The sequence below is a fragment of the Protopterus annectens genome, chromosome 13.part0 (genome assembly GCF_019279795.1).
Source record: "Protopterus annectens isolate FY-2018-M chromosome 13.part0, PAN1.0, whole genome shotgun sequence".
Lineage (NCBI taxonomy): Eukaryota > Metazoa > Chordata > Ceratodontiformes > Protopteridae > Protopterus > Protopterus annectens.
Genome location: NC_056747.1, coordinates 1104767822 through 1104784496, shown reverse-complemented (window position 1 = coordinate 1104784496; position 16675 = coordinate 1104767822). Strand labels below are relative to the sequence as shown.

The window sequence follows — 16675 nt, the reverse complement described above, 5'->3', positions numbered from 1 at the left end:
CCTGACAGAAGTCTGCTACAGGTGAAGAGAACTCATTAAAGAGCTAGGACATGGGGGCTTACGATTACATGAGGGCTAGGTCAGCTGGAGATACTACCCCTGCTCTCTAGGTACTTTTTTTAGCTTTATCCATTTTTCTCAGTACTCTTTTTCAATCAGATTTTTGACTTAAGGCTGCTAGCATACATCTCTCTATCAGAGAGAGGAAGGAAGATACCTCCTACATCAGCACCACAAGCTTTTTGTTTTCCATGAAGGCCCTAAGGATTTGAGCCTGAGAAAGGAAAGCATCTAGTTAAAAGCAACAAAATGCTTGTAGAAGGAGATAATGTAGGCCTCCTCCTAAGAGAATAAACAGTACAGGTGGTAATCCTTCCTCAGGCAGAATTAGTCTTCTAGAAAGTACAGTTATACTTGTAAACTTGAATGTCACTGACCTCAGAATTACAAACAAACCAGCAATTCAGAGAATCCAAAATCATTCTAATGAAATGTGTTACTCATGTGTGCTGACCACTAAACCATTCTGTTTAGCCTCCATGGACTGCAAGCCAACCGGAACTATCTCCTAAGTAGCAATGAAGGGAGTTTGTTCCCTTGACCCACATTTGCAGTACTAGGGAGGAAGTTTTTAATTATGACTCTAATTCCATCCTTTGTGGAGCGGATGCACATGTCCCTGGAGCAACAATAACAGTCAGTGATGTATGCATACATGCATACTCCAGCTGCACTCACCCTCTGTTACTGCTAGAAAAAAAAAAAGGAGTTGGAGCCACCTTCAACTTGAATGTGGGACTGATGCCCTGGGAAAGGGAGGAGATCAGCTACATTAAGGCAACATCCAAAGGGTTGTCAGTTGAGAGGAGCAAACTTCCAGAAGAGGTTACTTCCCACAGACAAGGATTCTTATGCAGGAGTGATCTATTGAAGAATATTTCCAGAAGCCTGGAGAAATATATGTAAAAACACAGAGTTCTGTGTTGGCCTTAAGTCATTATTCAGACTGTCCGTCTTAACATTTGCATAGCTTCTTACCATCATTCTTTAAGTGACTGCGTAGGCAGGAAATTATAGAAGTGCCCATTCTTGGGAGAAAGTGATGACTCATGGCTGACTTGACTGTGGTTTCAGATGCAAAGCAAAGGCATTGCACATGACATGAGCTGTGGCTATCCAAGCCAATGAAACTGTCTCCTGCTGCCTCATGAGAAGGAGCATGCACATGTATGGTAGAGGACATAAGCAGGCACTGCAATGAAGCATGGACTCACATTACCACCCGTGGGTTAGGTTAGGGCTACAGAAACCCACTTAGGTGCCAGGATGATGGTGAGGGCATAAGCAAACTTCACAGCTAATGTATGTGGGCTCCCTCTCTTATGGTACTAGGTATAGCTCTCATATGGGAAGGAGAGAATGGGCTGAGCCTCAGTGGGGACAGCTTGATGGCTGGCAGGCATGGGGACAAAATAACCTAGTAAATAGTCTCCCCAACTTAACAAATACACTTTTGAACCCCCATGTAGAATCCAAATTCTTCCAAACATACACAGCCTACTTCAAGGTCATAGCACTTCAGAAGTTAGGTTGTATTTCCAAAGTTCTTTTTCCACTGACTAAATAACTTTGCAAAGCAGGTTCTGAACTGTGAGTCACAGAACTGCACTCAGTCGTCAGTCAGGCTCCACATATTAAGCATATTTCATTCATCCCTTCCACAATCCCTTTTCCTATTTTTGCACATGGAGTTGGGGTGTCACTTCAACAGTGACAATCATCTAGAGCCAAGGTTTACACTGCCGGTTGGCTAGCCCTGCCACGATAGTTCTTCCACAACACAGACTCGCACCACATTCACACCTGTGGCCAATTTAGAGTGCCCAGTCTGTGGAATGTGGGAAAAATGGAGCCCCTAGAGGAAACCCATGTGAACACAGGGAGGACATGTAGACTCCGCAAAGAAGGCACCCAAGCCAAGAAATGAACCAGGCAGGCTCTTGCTGTGAGGCGACAACTATATCCACTGTTCCACCATATTATTTCATGACTCATTGAACTTTCCTGTGCTAGAAGCTATTAATATTTCTAAAATTAAAGAAGCCACAGAAAACCTCTTAGCATCAAAATAGTATTGCTTGCAAGTAAAAGTAAATGCTTCTACTTATTCTGGTTTAAATTTATTTATTTACATTTGTTTACCGGGAAATTCCGACTGGACACAGGTCCTTTTTCAGCGGAGGCCCGGGGAAAAAAGCTCCATAGAATGAACATGGCAGACGGTAAACAATAACGATCAAGGTAGTTATACAGTAGAAGTGATAATTACATGGAGAAATACAGGAGCAAATTAGGTACTAAATGAAACAAATACTTTTAAAATGTATTTGAAGAGAGGCTTTGTTTTACTGAATGCTGGATAAATGAGCAGCAATATGATTATGCTATCATGTGATTATTCATCAAGACTATAAAAGCTGTAAAGGACAATATAACTACAGTATGATGAAGTTCTAGTTAAAGCAAAAGAGTTTACTGTACTCTGGTTATGCCATTTGGATTTTATTAAAAATTTGTTCATGGTCATTTTTATTTTTTTACATTTTTATTGAAGTTGTAACAATAAGCTGGTTCTACTTATATTTGTAATGCCTTGTTTTATAAAAGTATATTAAAATTTCCCAAGGACCAGTGAATTTTGTCTCAAGAGGATAAACTGAAAAATGGATGGAGGTAGAAGAATCTGTACAGCAAGCCAAAGTCATGCCAACAAAGTGATATTGTAGTATCAATTTAAAGATGCAGTGTTAAAGTACTTTACAGTGAAATTAAAAAAATAGGGTAAGATAAGTTACTATCTCCTAAGGCAAACTGAGACAAAGAAGCAAGCACCTGCTATAAACAAGTAGCAAATGATGTTAATGTGTATTAATCTCCCTGTAATTTTTTTCAGTTTTCAATCTCAAGTGTATCCGTTCTTAAAAGATGACACGTGAGATTTCTGCTTTGGCTATTAGCAAATGTCAGATATACACTCAAAAACACACTCATATGCACTTACCTGTCTTTTAAGGACCAAGTGTTTTCCTTTCCAGTACTTGAGCATCTGAAGTGCCTGCAGTGTACTGACAATGTCTACAGGGTTAACTGCAGTCTCTAGGCTGATCTCTGCAAGTAACAAAACAATTCATGGATACTCTTCTATAATACTTTAATATTATAGTACCACAAATGTTTACATATTCTTTATATGTACGTTTAACTGGCAGGAAACTTCGTTACAAGATGAGACACTGCAGAATCATATTCTATTATGCCATATGTTAAAAAAAGTCAAACAGCGAACAATGACTATATCTAGTGTGTATTGCTTGACATTGCCCAGGAGCTGATTGTAGATGTGGATAGCAACAAAGTGAAAATGTGTTAGTCTTACATAGATGTCAGGCATATTTTTATCAACCACAGAAGGAGCTGTGGATGGCTGTAAAATGTTGAAGGAATTTATTTGTGAGGGAAAGAGGGCAAAATTTAAGCGGGATAAGCTGATTCTCTCCAAAGAACAGGTCAGTCTTGGGTTACCTGTTTTGAAAGGGTTCCTTAAAGCTAAGCAGTTAAGGCTCACATATGTAAGTCAAGCAGAAGGTTATAAATCAAAGTGGGAAAGGGTGATGAAACAGGGGAGACAGAGAGAGAGAGATTACAGAATGACATCACATACATCTGGTTATCTGACTCTGGTTCCCACACTAACTCCTTTACTTGAAATTGAACCAGGATATAACATCTATGTGTCATAATACACACACACAGGGCTTTGCTAACATGTGTTATAGCATCTGGAAGCTATAAAACCATTTCAAAACTTCCACCCTTTCAGGGTAGCAATTAGTAAACCCCTAAGGACAATAGAGTAGATTCCTAGTCATGGTTTTCTCAGACATTTCAACTCTGGTTGTAATCAGAACTGTATGATACAATCTTTACAGTCTAAACCAGGTAATTTAATTTCAGACTATTTTTCAAAGTTAGCTAGACTGAGATTAACCTCTTCTCTTCCAGTACCCTCTGTTACAATATATTCATTTCAACAGTTACAATACAGTCTGATATACAGGTATATTTCTTTTCTGTCCAGCAGGACCCACTCTTGGTACACTTTTAACACAAGCAGCTTTACAAATAAATGTTCCACACAAACACCTGAACAAAACAGCTTGATAGAAATGACAGATAATTCTTTACAAAACTCCAGTTAGCTATGCTGGCATATGTTACTCATCCACTGTCCTACTTTCTCTGGCATAGCTAGTACTACCGCACATCGTCACAGCTATGAGAAGCAATAAGACAAGGTTAGAAAAGACTGGGAAAGGAGAACAGAAAACCAAATTACAAAGGAACTATAGGAAGCAATCTCTAGGGCAACCAAGTATTTAACAAAGTCTGAACTAAAACAAAAACAGTTCACGGACTCCACTGGCAGCAAACTATGTTAAGGAACAAACCCAGAAGGTTGAATTGTTACATAAAATCCTTTATTTGCTGAAAATAAAAAATCAGGTTAGCGCTTTTGTTTAAACCATATGTTAAACTTCATCAGACAGTTAGTAATTTTGAAATCACTTTAAGCTTCCTATAACACCAATTGGTGAATCAACTCATGAATATTAATAAACTGTAAACACTTCATCTCATGAATATAAAACACATATTCTAAAAAACACATTATAAAAAACCTCTGCCTGCCACTCTATTGCTATTAAGCCAGTAATAAACTTAAATAGAATTCATGTTAACTTCTTATATCTGTACAGTTAAAGGCCACTACTGGAACATTTTTATGTAATAACATACTTCTAAAAAAAGAAGTTATGTACTTACCATAACATTCCATGTGATGTGTTCATCTCGCCTTTGTTCTTACACACGGGTTCGGAGCCGATCATCGGCTCCGAGTCGGCCGCATTGCAAAGCTCTGCATCTTAGAGAAGCTCGAGACCAGACTATATCCCACAATCCTCCCTGCTATTCCTCAGATCTAGTTTGCGAGAAACCAGACTTCTAACCCTCACCTCGGTGCAAGACATACACATTCACACGGATATCCATGAATATCCTCTGACTATAATAAGTAATTCTTATGGACGGTGCACCATATCCTAATGAGGACACAAGCCAAAGAACCCTAGAAGTAGTAAGAAAAATCCCGACCAGACTCTAGTCTTACCTGTTCTTCCATAACATGTAAAAAAGGAGGGGGGGGATGTAAGAAAAAGGCAAGATGAACACATCACATGGAACGTTATGCTAAGTACATAACTTCTTTATGTGAAAGTGTTCAATCTCGCCGTTTGTTCTTACACACGGGTAGCGTCCCTAGCTCCGTCACCCCGGGTGACTCATGGAAGAATGTTCCTGAGCACAGTGGAACCAAAGGATGTCCTGTCCTTGGAGGTCCTGTCAACCTTATAATGAGTGATAAATGTATGTGGCTTAGCCCAGGTAGCTGCTGCACAAATCGTGTCCAAAGGTAAGCGAGCTGCATGAGCCAAGGACCTGGTAGAATGAGCCTTAGGCTTGAAACGTAATGACTGATTCTTACTAGAGTACACAAATGCTATACAATCGGAAAGCCATTTAGATAAGGTACGTTTCGTGACTGCCATACCCTTTTTGTTGTCTGCAAACGAGACAAACAGCTGATCTGACTTTCTGTGATCTTTAGTCCTGTCCAGGTAAAATCTTAGCTGCCTATGAACATCCAACTTGTGCAGCATATACTCCAGTCTGTTTGTATGATTCTTGAAAAACGTGGGGAGCTCTATGGATTGGTTGATATTTAGGACAGAACATACCTTGGGGAGGAATGACGGGTTTGTGCGCAAAGAGACTCTATCTGGGTGAAAGATCAAGTACGGTGGTCTGACTGACAACGCTTGTAGCTCTGATACTCTTCGAGCTGAAGTGACTGCCATGAGAAATAGTGTCTTCCACGATAAGAACTTTAGTAGACAGGATGAAGCCGGTTCGAAGGGAGGTAACATCAGTTGTGACAACAGGTTCAAATTCCATGGGAAAAAGGGCTCCCGAATGGGTGGACGAAGGTGGAAGGTTCCTTTCATAAATGCCTTGCAAAGCCTGTGAGACATAATAGAAGAGACCCCCTTACCAATATGAAAGTTAGATATAGCCGCCAACTGTACTCTCAAGGTGGAAGTTGAGGCCCCTTTGTGAAAAAGAATTGATAAGAATTCCAGAACTTTGTGTAGTGGAGCTACCAAGGGATCTATGTGTTGGCTAGATGCCAAACATACGAAACGTTTCCATTTGCTTCTGTAAAGCTTTCTGGTGGAGGCTTTATGAGAGGCAACCAGAATGTGTTGAACTGCAGGGGAAAGAAGATCTGACCTGGCTAGAGAGGGAAGCGGAGCAGCCAAGCTGTCAGTTTTAGGGATTGGAGAGATGGGTGAGGAACTCCTGACGAATGAGTCAATAGATCTAGTACTGGGTCCAGAATCCAAGGTTCCTCCTTTTGATGGGCTCGAAGAAAGGGAAACCATATCTGCCGAGGCCAGAATGGTGCTATGAGTATTATTGTCCTTTCCAGGTCTTTGGCTTTCTGTAGAAATTTGGGAATCAACAGGATAGGAGGGAATGCATACAGGAGACCCGGGGGCCAATCGTGCACCAGTGCATCCCTGGGAACATCCCCCTGAGGGGGTAGAAGGGCAAAGTAGCTTCTGCATTTGGAATTCAACGGGGATGCAAACAGATCGCAGCAAGGCTGGCCCCATCTGCGGAAGATCCTTTCCGCCACCTGTGGATTGAGGGACCACTTGTGAGGTAACAGGATGGCCCTGCTCAACCTGTCCGCAATGACGTTGGATGACCCCGGGATATGCGTTGCCAGTAGAAAGCGACCCGTGGACTCTGCCCATTGCCAAATTCTCATGGCCTCTCTGCATAATGGGTAAGACTTGGTTCCCCCTTGCTTGTTTATGTACCAGACCACAGACATGTTGTCCGTCTGTACTGCCACTGTTCCCAGAGGTAAGAGAGCTTGGAAGTGTTGCAATGCTAGGAACACCGCCCTCAACTCCAGAACATTTATGTGCAGGTTGTACTCCATGTTGGACCATTCCCCTTGGACTGTTCTTCCCTGAAAAAGCCCCCCCCACCCTATCAGAGAAGCGTCTGTGGTGATTGTGGCCATTGGGTTGGGTAGGACAAACGGACGACCCATTGTGAGGTCCTGACTGTTTACCCACCATGAAAGATCTCGTTTGCAAGAGTTTGTTATCAGTATCTCGTGCGATAAGGGTAGCTGTTGGAACGACCATTGCGTGAAAAGCAGCCATTGGAGGACCCTCATGTGCAATCTCCCCATGGGAACTGCGATCAGAGACGCTGCCATTAGCCCCAGAACTTTTAACACTAGCCTGGCTGGAGCTTTCTTGTTCTGAAGAAGAAGAAGAAGAACCTGTTCTTTGAGGGCTGACGCCCTTAGTGGAGAAAGCTTTAACAGTGTTAACTGTGTATCTAGGTCTGCTCCGATGAATGAGATATGCGGTGAGGGCGATAAGGCAGATTTTTCGAAATTGATTGAAATTCCTAAGTGGGAACAAAGGTCGACTGTGTAGTCTCTGGCTTGAACAAGACGATGCCTGGTGGTGGCGGTGAGGAGCCAGTCGTACAAATACGGAAACACCCGGAATCCTTGTCGTCTCAAGTGAGACGCCACTACTGCCATGCATTTGGTGAATACCCTGGGGGCTGAGGTGAGTCCAAAGGGCAGAGCTCGAAACTGAAAATGACTGGCTCCCAGCCGGAAGCGCAGGTGATCTCTGGATGGCCTGGCCATTTTGATGTGGTAGTACGTGTCCTTGAGATCTATCGAGCACATCCAATCATCCTTCTGTAAGAAGGGAAGGATCAACTGTAGCGTGACCATCCGGAACTTTTCCTTCCTTACGAAGGTGTTGAGATTGCTGAGATCCAAAATCGGTCTCCAGTCCCCTGTCTTCTTTGGAACTAAAAAGAACCTTGAGAAAGTTCTGGATCCTCTCTGGTCCGCCGGAAATGGCTGGATGACTCTTTTTTCGAGCAGCTTTGAAATTTCTACAGCTGCTGGGCCTTGCAGATGGGGTGGCACATCTGGAAGTCTCTTTCGTTGAGGTGGTGTGGACATAAAGGGAATTATGTATCCTTTAGTTACTATGCTTTTTACCCAAGAATCCGAAGTAAGATTTAGCCAGGTCTGTGGGTATAAAAGCCAAGCGACCCCCCGACTGCCTCCAGAGTAGGACAGTCGGGCCTCCATTCAGGAGTGCTGGAAGGGCTTCCCAGAGACTGTATCCCTGTCGCCCTGATTTTGAGGACCCCCTCTGCCACCGGGGCAGCGTCTTCCATTTCTTCCCCCTCCTCTGCCTCTGGAGGGGGCATCACCCTGTGTGGCTTGGAAAGATCCCAGAGTCTTACGGAACCACATTGCCCTTTGGGGTACGGTCTAGATGGAGCGGAAAAACAGACCCCAACAGCAGACAGGGTCTTCCCCTCTTGCTCACACTGAGTTAAAGTCTCCTTAACTTTGGGCCCAAAGAGTGTGGCACCATCAAAGGGGGCATTGGCAAAGGAAGACTTGAAGGCTTCCGCAAAGGAGCACAGCCGCATCCAGGATGGTCTACGGAGAGCAATCGCTGAAGCTGCAGCTCTACTTGATCCTTCGGCCGCATATGAGATGAGCCTCATGGACGAGTTTGCTATTGAAGTAAGGGTGTTGAGTTGTGCTGTCACATTATCTGACACAGCAGCATCTGTGTTACCCTGGAGGGTATCTCCCAGTTCTTTAATGAGATCCCTCTGTAGACGTGTAAAATGTGTCAAATAGTTTAGCGAACGCATGGAAAAAGTCGCTGAACTAAAAACACGCTTTCCATACCTGTCCATAGTCCTAGAATTAGGAGGATGAACAGAAGAGGAAGACACAGACATTTCCTTCTTCGTGGCCGTCGCCACCACCATAGCGTCGACCGGGACTCCTTTTGTGAGATAGGCCTTATCCTGGGGGGCTGTGATAAATCTGTTTGGTTTTCGGGGGACCGGTTCCACTGTGTCCGGTGTTTCCCATGCCCTTTGCGCAATCAAGTCCATCAACTCATCGAAGGGCGGGGTCACCCAGGAGGTAGAAAGTTGAGCCCCAAAAGCCTTCAGCAACACCGACTCGTCCTCAGTGGGGGCTAGGGACTGCCAATCACCCCTGTGTTTCAAGATCTCCAGGATGTCTGCAAATGACACATCCTCAGAGGGGGATCGTGGGGACCCCTCTGCCTCATCCAAATCGGTGTCAGAAGTTAGGGTTTCCTGTGGGGAATCAATGTGCCTCCTCTTGCACAATCTCTTCCTCGGAACCTCATCAGAGGGGGCTTCTGGTGAGGCCTCTGAGGAACAGGGATCACCCTCTGGGGCTGGCTGAGGCAATGGGGCTCTGCGCTTAGGGTGAATCGTGGGGGGCAGAAACAGAAAGAGGCCCTTTAGGGGAAGGAGAAGACGCCTCCGATGAAGTAGTTGTCTGAGCAGACAATACCTTCCTCATAAGGTCGAAAGCCCCCGAGCCCCGGGCCGTGGACTCCTCTGGTTCCGAAGAATGCGGAAGCATCACCGACACCGGAACCATGGGCTCCGACCCCGAGGATGGAGCCGAACCAATCTGCGCCGAGGCCCAGAGAGGGAGAGTCGGCACCGAAAATTCGGTACGACTCTCAGTCCCGGAGCCAAGGAGAGATCGTCTGCTCCGCGACTCCCCTACAGGCTCCGAAGGAGTCAAAATCAATGGTGCCGATCATGCAATGGACGGGTTCAGCACCGAGGGCTCCACTAGCATCAGATCGTCTTCTCCTGGCTCCGAAGACTGGACTAGTCTCGAAGGAGGACCTGTTGGAGACACGGGGAGGGCTTCTAGTTTTGACACCAATTGGGACGAAACCACAATCAGTTTGGAAAGGGCCGCGTTTTCCATTAGTTTCTGCACGACACGATCCACATCAGTATCGGATAAGGGTCTTCAAGACCGGGACGAAGGGGCCGAAGATGGCACCGACCGAAGAATCAATGGTGGAGGTAGCTCAGACACCGGTTCCAAGACCTGGGGCTCGATGAAAGATAACCGTTCAATGCTCGGCCCCGAGGTCTGTGGAACCGGCGAACGAATCTTAGAAGATGAACTCGGAGCCGATGACATGGGCTCCGACATCTTCGACGTCTTCGACCCCTTCGAAGACTTAGAAGCCTGGTCGGACTTCTCCAAGGCCTCCTGAAAGTCAGGTTTAAGTAAACCCCTGTCAATAAGCTTCCTGCGTCTCTCTGTCATGACCCTCCCGCTAAAGGAATGACAGATGGAGCAAACCTCCTGCAAATGGAGAGGGCCAAGGCAGTAGACGCAGGAAGCATGATTGTCAGTGATGGACATTTTCTGTCCACACTGACATCTCTTAAAGCCGGATTTGGCTTTCTCCGACATTTTACAAACAAGCTCAACACTGAAAAAAACAATGAAAAATAGAAAAAATACTAGCCAACAATAACTATATATATATATATAATATGAAATGCGCACAAGCTATTATAACACTACTGTGAATCTAAGTATATATATATATATATATATATATATATATATATATATATATCTAACTATAGTATAGATCAAGAAAAATACACACACACTCTCTATAATATCTATCTAGGCTAAGGCTAAAATACTATTAAAGATTTGCAAAGAAATTCTGCTTATCTCCAAGATAAACGAAATTGTTCGCTGGCCCGAGCTCTCCTCGACCGACCTGTTGCAGCGGCAAACTAGATCTGAGGAATAGCAGGGAGGATTGTGGGATATAGTCTGGTCTCGAGCTTCTCTAAGATGCAGAGCTTTACAATGCAGCCGACTCGGAGGCGATGATCGGCTCCGAACCCGTGTGCAAGAACAAACGGCAAGATTGAACACTTTCACATAGTGTATGTTCCATGCTCAATAAAAACATTTACTGCAACACTGATCACAAATTCAGTTTTATGGCCATAGATTTAGTGTGTGTATGTGCACAAGACAACAAGCTATTGGGGCTCCTTTTAGAAATAAAAGAACTAAAGTGGCAAATTTGTCTACAGGCGGATAGTTGGCCAGGATTGAATGAGTGGAGCTCCATTGCCAAAGTGCTGAAGTTGAAAGCTCTTGAAAGGAAAAAGGTTAAGATAGCAACACCTAAATAAATACACTTTATTGCCTTTTATTCACATTTTGAGATACATATATATATATATATATATATATATATATATATATATATACATATATATACACACTTTTTAACAAACACATTTTTAACCCACATATTTTACATATATATCATGTGTCATATATTTTTCTTTTATATATTTTTTTATATATTTTTTTACATATTTATTCAGTATTTAACCTATTTAATACATACATTTATATGCATTTATTTTTTACATATATATATAAAAAGAGTGCACGTTTGATATTGGTGTAGTGAACTAATTAATATGTTTTTAATCAGTCATTCAGAACTATGTGTAGTTTGTTTTTATTGAGCATAGAACACACGCTTTTTAGAAATACGTTATTACATAAAAAATGTTCCAGTAGTGGTCTTTAACTGTACAGATATAAGAAGTTAACATGAATTGTATTTAAGTTTATTATTGGCTTGATATCAATAGAGTGGCAGTCAGGGGTTTTTTAGAATATGTGTTTTATATTCATGAGATGAAGTGTTTAAATTTTATTAATATTCATGAGTTGATTCACCAATCAATGTTACAGGAAGCTTATATAGGAAGCAATTTCAAAATTACTGTCTGATGAAGTTTAACATATGGTTTAAACGAAAGCGTTAACCTGATTTTTTTATTTTCAGCAAATAAAGGATTTTATGTGACAATTCAACCTTCTGGGTTTGTTCCTTAACCTAGTTTGCTGCCAGTGGAGTCCATGAAAAAGAAGTTATATACTCACCATAACGTTCCATCTGAGTAGTTGCACTTCATTTGTCTTCAACCTGTGGGTTATGGATTTATATCGGATCCGAGCCGGCAACTTTTGCTAGCATCAGCTCTGAGCTCCAAACTCCTCCCCTTACCCATAATACACCTCCACTGCCTTCCATCCCCAGATTGAGTCTGCTGAACTTATACTGAGAACCTGACCTAATAGATTTACTTGTGACCTATACTGCAGCCCGTAGGCTGATCACGCGCCAAGGTCCGGGGAAGGAGGGAGGGACAGTTGAAGATAAATGAAGTACAACAACTCAGATGGAATGTTATGGTGACTACGTAACTTCTTTATCTGAAGTAGTTTACTTCATTTGGTCTTCAATCTGTGGGACAGAGTCCCCAGCTACTAAACTCTTGGGAGGCCTTCATGGAAGGATATTCCGGGGCACCGCGGAATCAAAGGATGCCCTCCTTCTGGAAGTCAAATCCAATTTGTAATGAGAAATAAAAGTATGAGATGAGGTTCAAGTAGCTGCAGAACAAATATCATCCAAAGACACTCAAGACCAAAAGCCCGCAGACGTAGCCATGGACCTAGTGGAATGAGCTTTTACCTGACCTGCATCTTAGAGAAGCTCGAGACCAGACTATATCCCATCTAGCTAAAGTGACCTTGGAGGTAGGTTTCCCCAAAAAGGGTTTATAAAAGGAAACAAACAATTGATCAGATTTACGGAAATTCTTTGTCCTGTGTAAATGGAATCGTAACTGTCTATGAACATCCAACATGTGGAGTTTGTATTCCATCTTGTTCAGAAAATTAGGAAAAAACACAGGCAAATTGATAGAGTGACTGATATTGACTGGTGATGCCACCTTAGGAAGAAAGGATGGATTGGTTCAAAGGGAAACCCTGTCTTTGTGAAAAATCATGTACGGAATTTTGATGGACAAGGTCTGTAATTCTGAAACCCAAAAAAGCTGTTTTCCAAGATAAAAACTTTAGATCTGCAGTTGCGGCAGGCTCAAAAGGCGGAGCGACCAAAGCTTGAAGAACCATAGTAAGATCCCATGGGGGAACAGGATCTTTGACTGGGGGGGGGGGGCATAACAAAAAGGTGCCTTTGATAAAGGCTTTACACAGTCTGGAAGAGGCTAAGGAGGCAGAATTCTCGCCCACATGAAAATGAGAAATGGCAGCCAATAGAAGAACTAGCTCCGTGTTGGAAAATATCAGCTAGAAAATCAAGAATGGCAGAAACAGGAGCCATAAAAGGGTCTAAACTCCTTTGAAAGGCCCAAAAAGAAAACGTTTCCACTTGCTGCAATAAACCTTCCTGGTCAAAGATTTATGAGCAGCTACCAAAATAGATCTAACTGAGGAGGATAGTCAGGGAGTCCTACCAATCACGGGAACTGGAGCAGCCAAGCAGTGAGCTTCAGGCTGTCCAGACTCGGATGAGGCACCCCGAAGGGTGTGAAATTAAATCCTGAATGGTATCTAGGATGCAAGGTGGAGCCTGAAGGTAAGACCAAAGGAAAGGAAACCATACCTGGTGAGACCAGAATGGGGTAATGAGGATCACTTTGCTCCCCAGTCAACGAGCTTTCTGCAGAAACCTCAGAATGAGAGGTACTGGTAAGCATACAGAAGACCGGGAGGCCAAACATGAACTAGAGGGTCTCTGGGGGACTCCCCCAGCATGGGGTTCAGAGCGAAAAACTTGCTGCACTTTGCGTTGGAAGGAGAAGCGAAGAGATCGCAGCAAGGTTGACCCCAGTCACTGAAGATCTGTTCTGCTACTGACAGAGTCAGAGACCACTCATATGGCATTAGAATGGTTCGACTTAGCCTGTCCGTAGAATGTTGGAACTGTCCCGGAATGTGCATTGCGATGAGAAAGTGACCAGGTGAGATCGCTCATTCCCACACTCTCATGGCTTCGTGACAAAGGGGGTAAGATCTGGTCCCTCCCTGTTTGTTGATATACCAGACCACTGACATGTTATCTGAATGAATAGCAATCGTCCCCAGAGGAAGAAAGAAATGAAGGGCCTGCAACTCTAGAAGAACCGCCCTCATCTCTAGGACATTTATATACAAGCTAGTCTCTATGGGGGACCACAGGCCTTGGACTGTCCTGCCCAAACAATGCCCCCCCCACCCGAGTTGGGAGGCATCCGTGGTCACTGTGGTTTGGTCCGAGGCTGGAACAAGGGGTCGTCCCTACAAAATGTCTGAAGAGCTCATCCACCATATGAGGGACGACCGAAAGACTCGACTGATTTGAATAGGATATGTCAATAGCAGTTCCAACAGGGACCACTGAACCAATAGAGTCCACTGTAGAATCCTCATGTGTAACCGAGCACATTGGAGAAAAGTTATGGTCGCTACCATCCAGCCTAGGGCCCTTAATACCGATTCTGCTGTTGGAAGATGAGAACGGTAGATCAGGGATACATGCATCCTCAGGTTTTGAACTCTCTCCGAGGTCAGGAATATTTTGCATTGAAGAGCATCTAGCCTGGCATCAATGTAGTATATCACTTGTACAGGATCTAGGAGAGATTTAGATTTGTTGATTTTGATCCCCAAATGCAGGGCCAGTGTCAGAAAATAATCCCTGGTTTGGGAAAGTAGACAACTGGTGGGAGCAGAGAGGAGCTAATTGTCCGGGTACAGATAGACCTGAATCCCCTGAAGCCTCAGGTGAGCCACTATGACCGCCATCACTTTGGTAAACACCCTGGAGGCTGTGGTGAGACCAAAGGGTAAGGCTTGAAATTGGTAATGATTGACTCCTAGCCAGAAGCGGAGAAACCTCCTGGAGCTTCTGTGCATTTTTATGTGATAGTAAGCATCCTGGAGGTCTAACGAGCACATCCAGTTGCTCTCCTGCAGGTATGGCATGATGGACTGTAAAGTTACCATCCGGAACTTCTCTTTGGCAACTGACAAGTTCAGGGTAGAGAGGTCCAGAATGGGCCTTAAGTCCCCCATTTTCTTTGGCACCAAAAAGAACCAGGAGTAGAAGCCCGATCCGGACTGATCTGGGGGGACAGTTTTGACGGCTCATTTTACTAGCAGCTTGGTAATTTCCTGTGCTGCCAACCTCCCTTTGCGTGGGTGGTACATCCAGGAGGTGTCTGGGAAATATGGGGGAACCCAAGAAGGGGACAGAGTATCCTCTGGATATGATTTGAAGCACCCAGCGGTCCATTGTTATGGACTCCCATGCCGCTGGGTGCAAGGACAATCATCCCCCGACTGCCTCCAGAGTAGAGCAGTCGGGCAACCCCTCAGGGTTGCTGCCCAGGTCTGTCCGAGAAAGGTTCTTGAGACCCGAAGTTTCGCGGACTCCCCTCTGCCTCTGGGGGAAGAAGAGCCCTGAGTGTCCCGTGAATACTGTGACTTCCGGAACCACATCTTCTTTTGCCCTGTCTGGTTCCGAGAAAAGGACCTTTGAGGGTTAGAGAAGCAGATCCCGACAGCAGAGACCGTCTTCCCATCCTTCTCATTCTGGACTAATGTCTCCTTGATGGTTTTACCGAAGAGTGTTGAGCTGTCATAAGGGGCATTGGCAAATGACACCTTGAAGGGTTTGGAAAATTGACATAACCTGAGCCAGGTGTTATGCCTCAGGGACACTCCAGACCCAGCCGCCCCTTCCATAGCATGGAAGAGGATTGGCATGGACGTGTTGGATACCACTTCCAAAGTGGCCATCCTCCCGGAAAACGAAGCCTTGTCCTCCTGTGACATGGACTTGGGGGGGGGGGGGGGGGGGCTCCTCCAGCTCCTTTACTAGGTCACGTTGGAGTCTAGTGACATGGGCCAAATAATTCAGGGCCCTGATCGAAAATGTAACTGAAGCGTACACCCGCTTCCCTAGGTGGTCCATCATCCGCGACTCTTGGTCAGGAGGGTGGACCGAGGAATTCTCCTGGGCAAGTTCCTCCTTAGTGGCTGCTGCTACCACTATGGTGTCCACGGGGGAACCCTTATTCCAAGATGGCCTATCAATGGGGGGCTGAGGATTTTATCAGGTCACTTTGGGATAGGCTCCATCATGTCCGGTTTATTCCATGCCCGCGAGATGACCAAATCCACCAAAGGATCTGCGGGAGGGGACACCCAGGAAGTAGATAGGCCCATGCCAAAAGCCTCAAGGAACACAGACTCATCAGAAGAAGATTTGGGGGCAGACCAACCTCCCCGCTGGCGCAGGATCTCCATGATGTCTCCAAAGGAGACGTACTCGGGAGGTGACCTTGGGGAACCCTCTCCATCATCTAAGTCCATGTCCTCGGTGAGGGACTCGGGAGAGTCCAAGTGCCTCCTCTTCAACGTATGCTTGCAAGGCACATCTCCATTGGAGCTCTCCGGGGGGGGGGGGTGCTCACAAGCCATTTGTTCCTCAGGGGAGCTGTCTGGGGCTCTTTGAACACGGGCTGTCCCTCTGGTAAGACAATGGGGACCATAGACAGAGCCGAGGGGGTCTGGGAGGAGTCCAAGGAGGCGGTCAGGGGTCTCGATCCGACAGAGAACCCTTTCTACCACATCAAACGCCGAAGGAGAGCGAACCTCCTGAGAAACCAATAAAAGGTCGGTTTCCCCGGTCCGATGCGAGAATCGGAGCTGGGCCCAAGGTGG

At 44.9% G+C, this 16675-nt stretch overlaps 1 protein-coding gene across 3 annotated transcripts in view; it reads right to left on the bottom strand.

The window, feature by feature from the left end:
* The window catches only part of LOC122788133 (histone acetyltransferase KAT7-like), a 1071811-nt gene that overhangs the window by 39471 nt on the left and 1015665 nt on the right, over positions 1-16675 (bottom strand). For all 3 annotated transcript variants that reach the window (XM_044055075.1, XM_044055076.1, XM_044055077.1), the window contains exon 14: positions 3062-3168. In XM_044055075.1, the coding sequence (XP_043911010.1) occupies positions 3062-3168 (107 nt within the window). The remainder of the gene's footprint in view (positions 1-3061; positions 3169-16675) is intronic.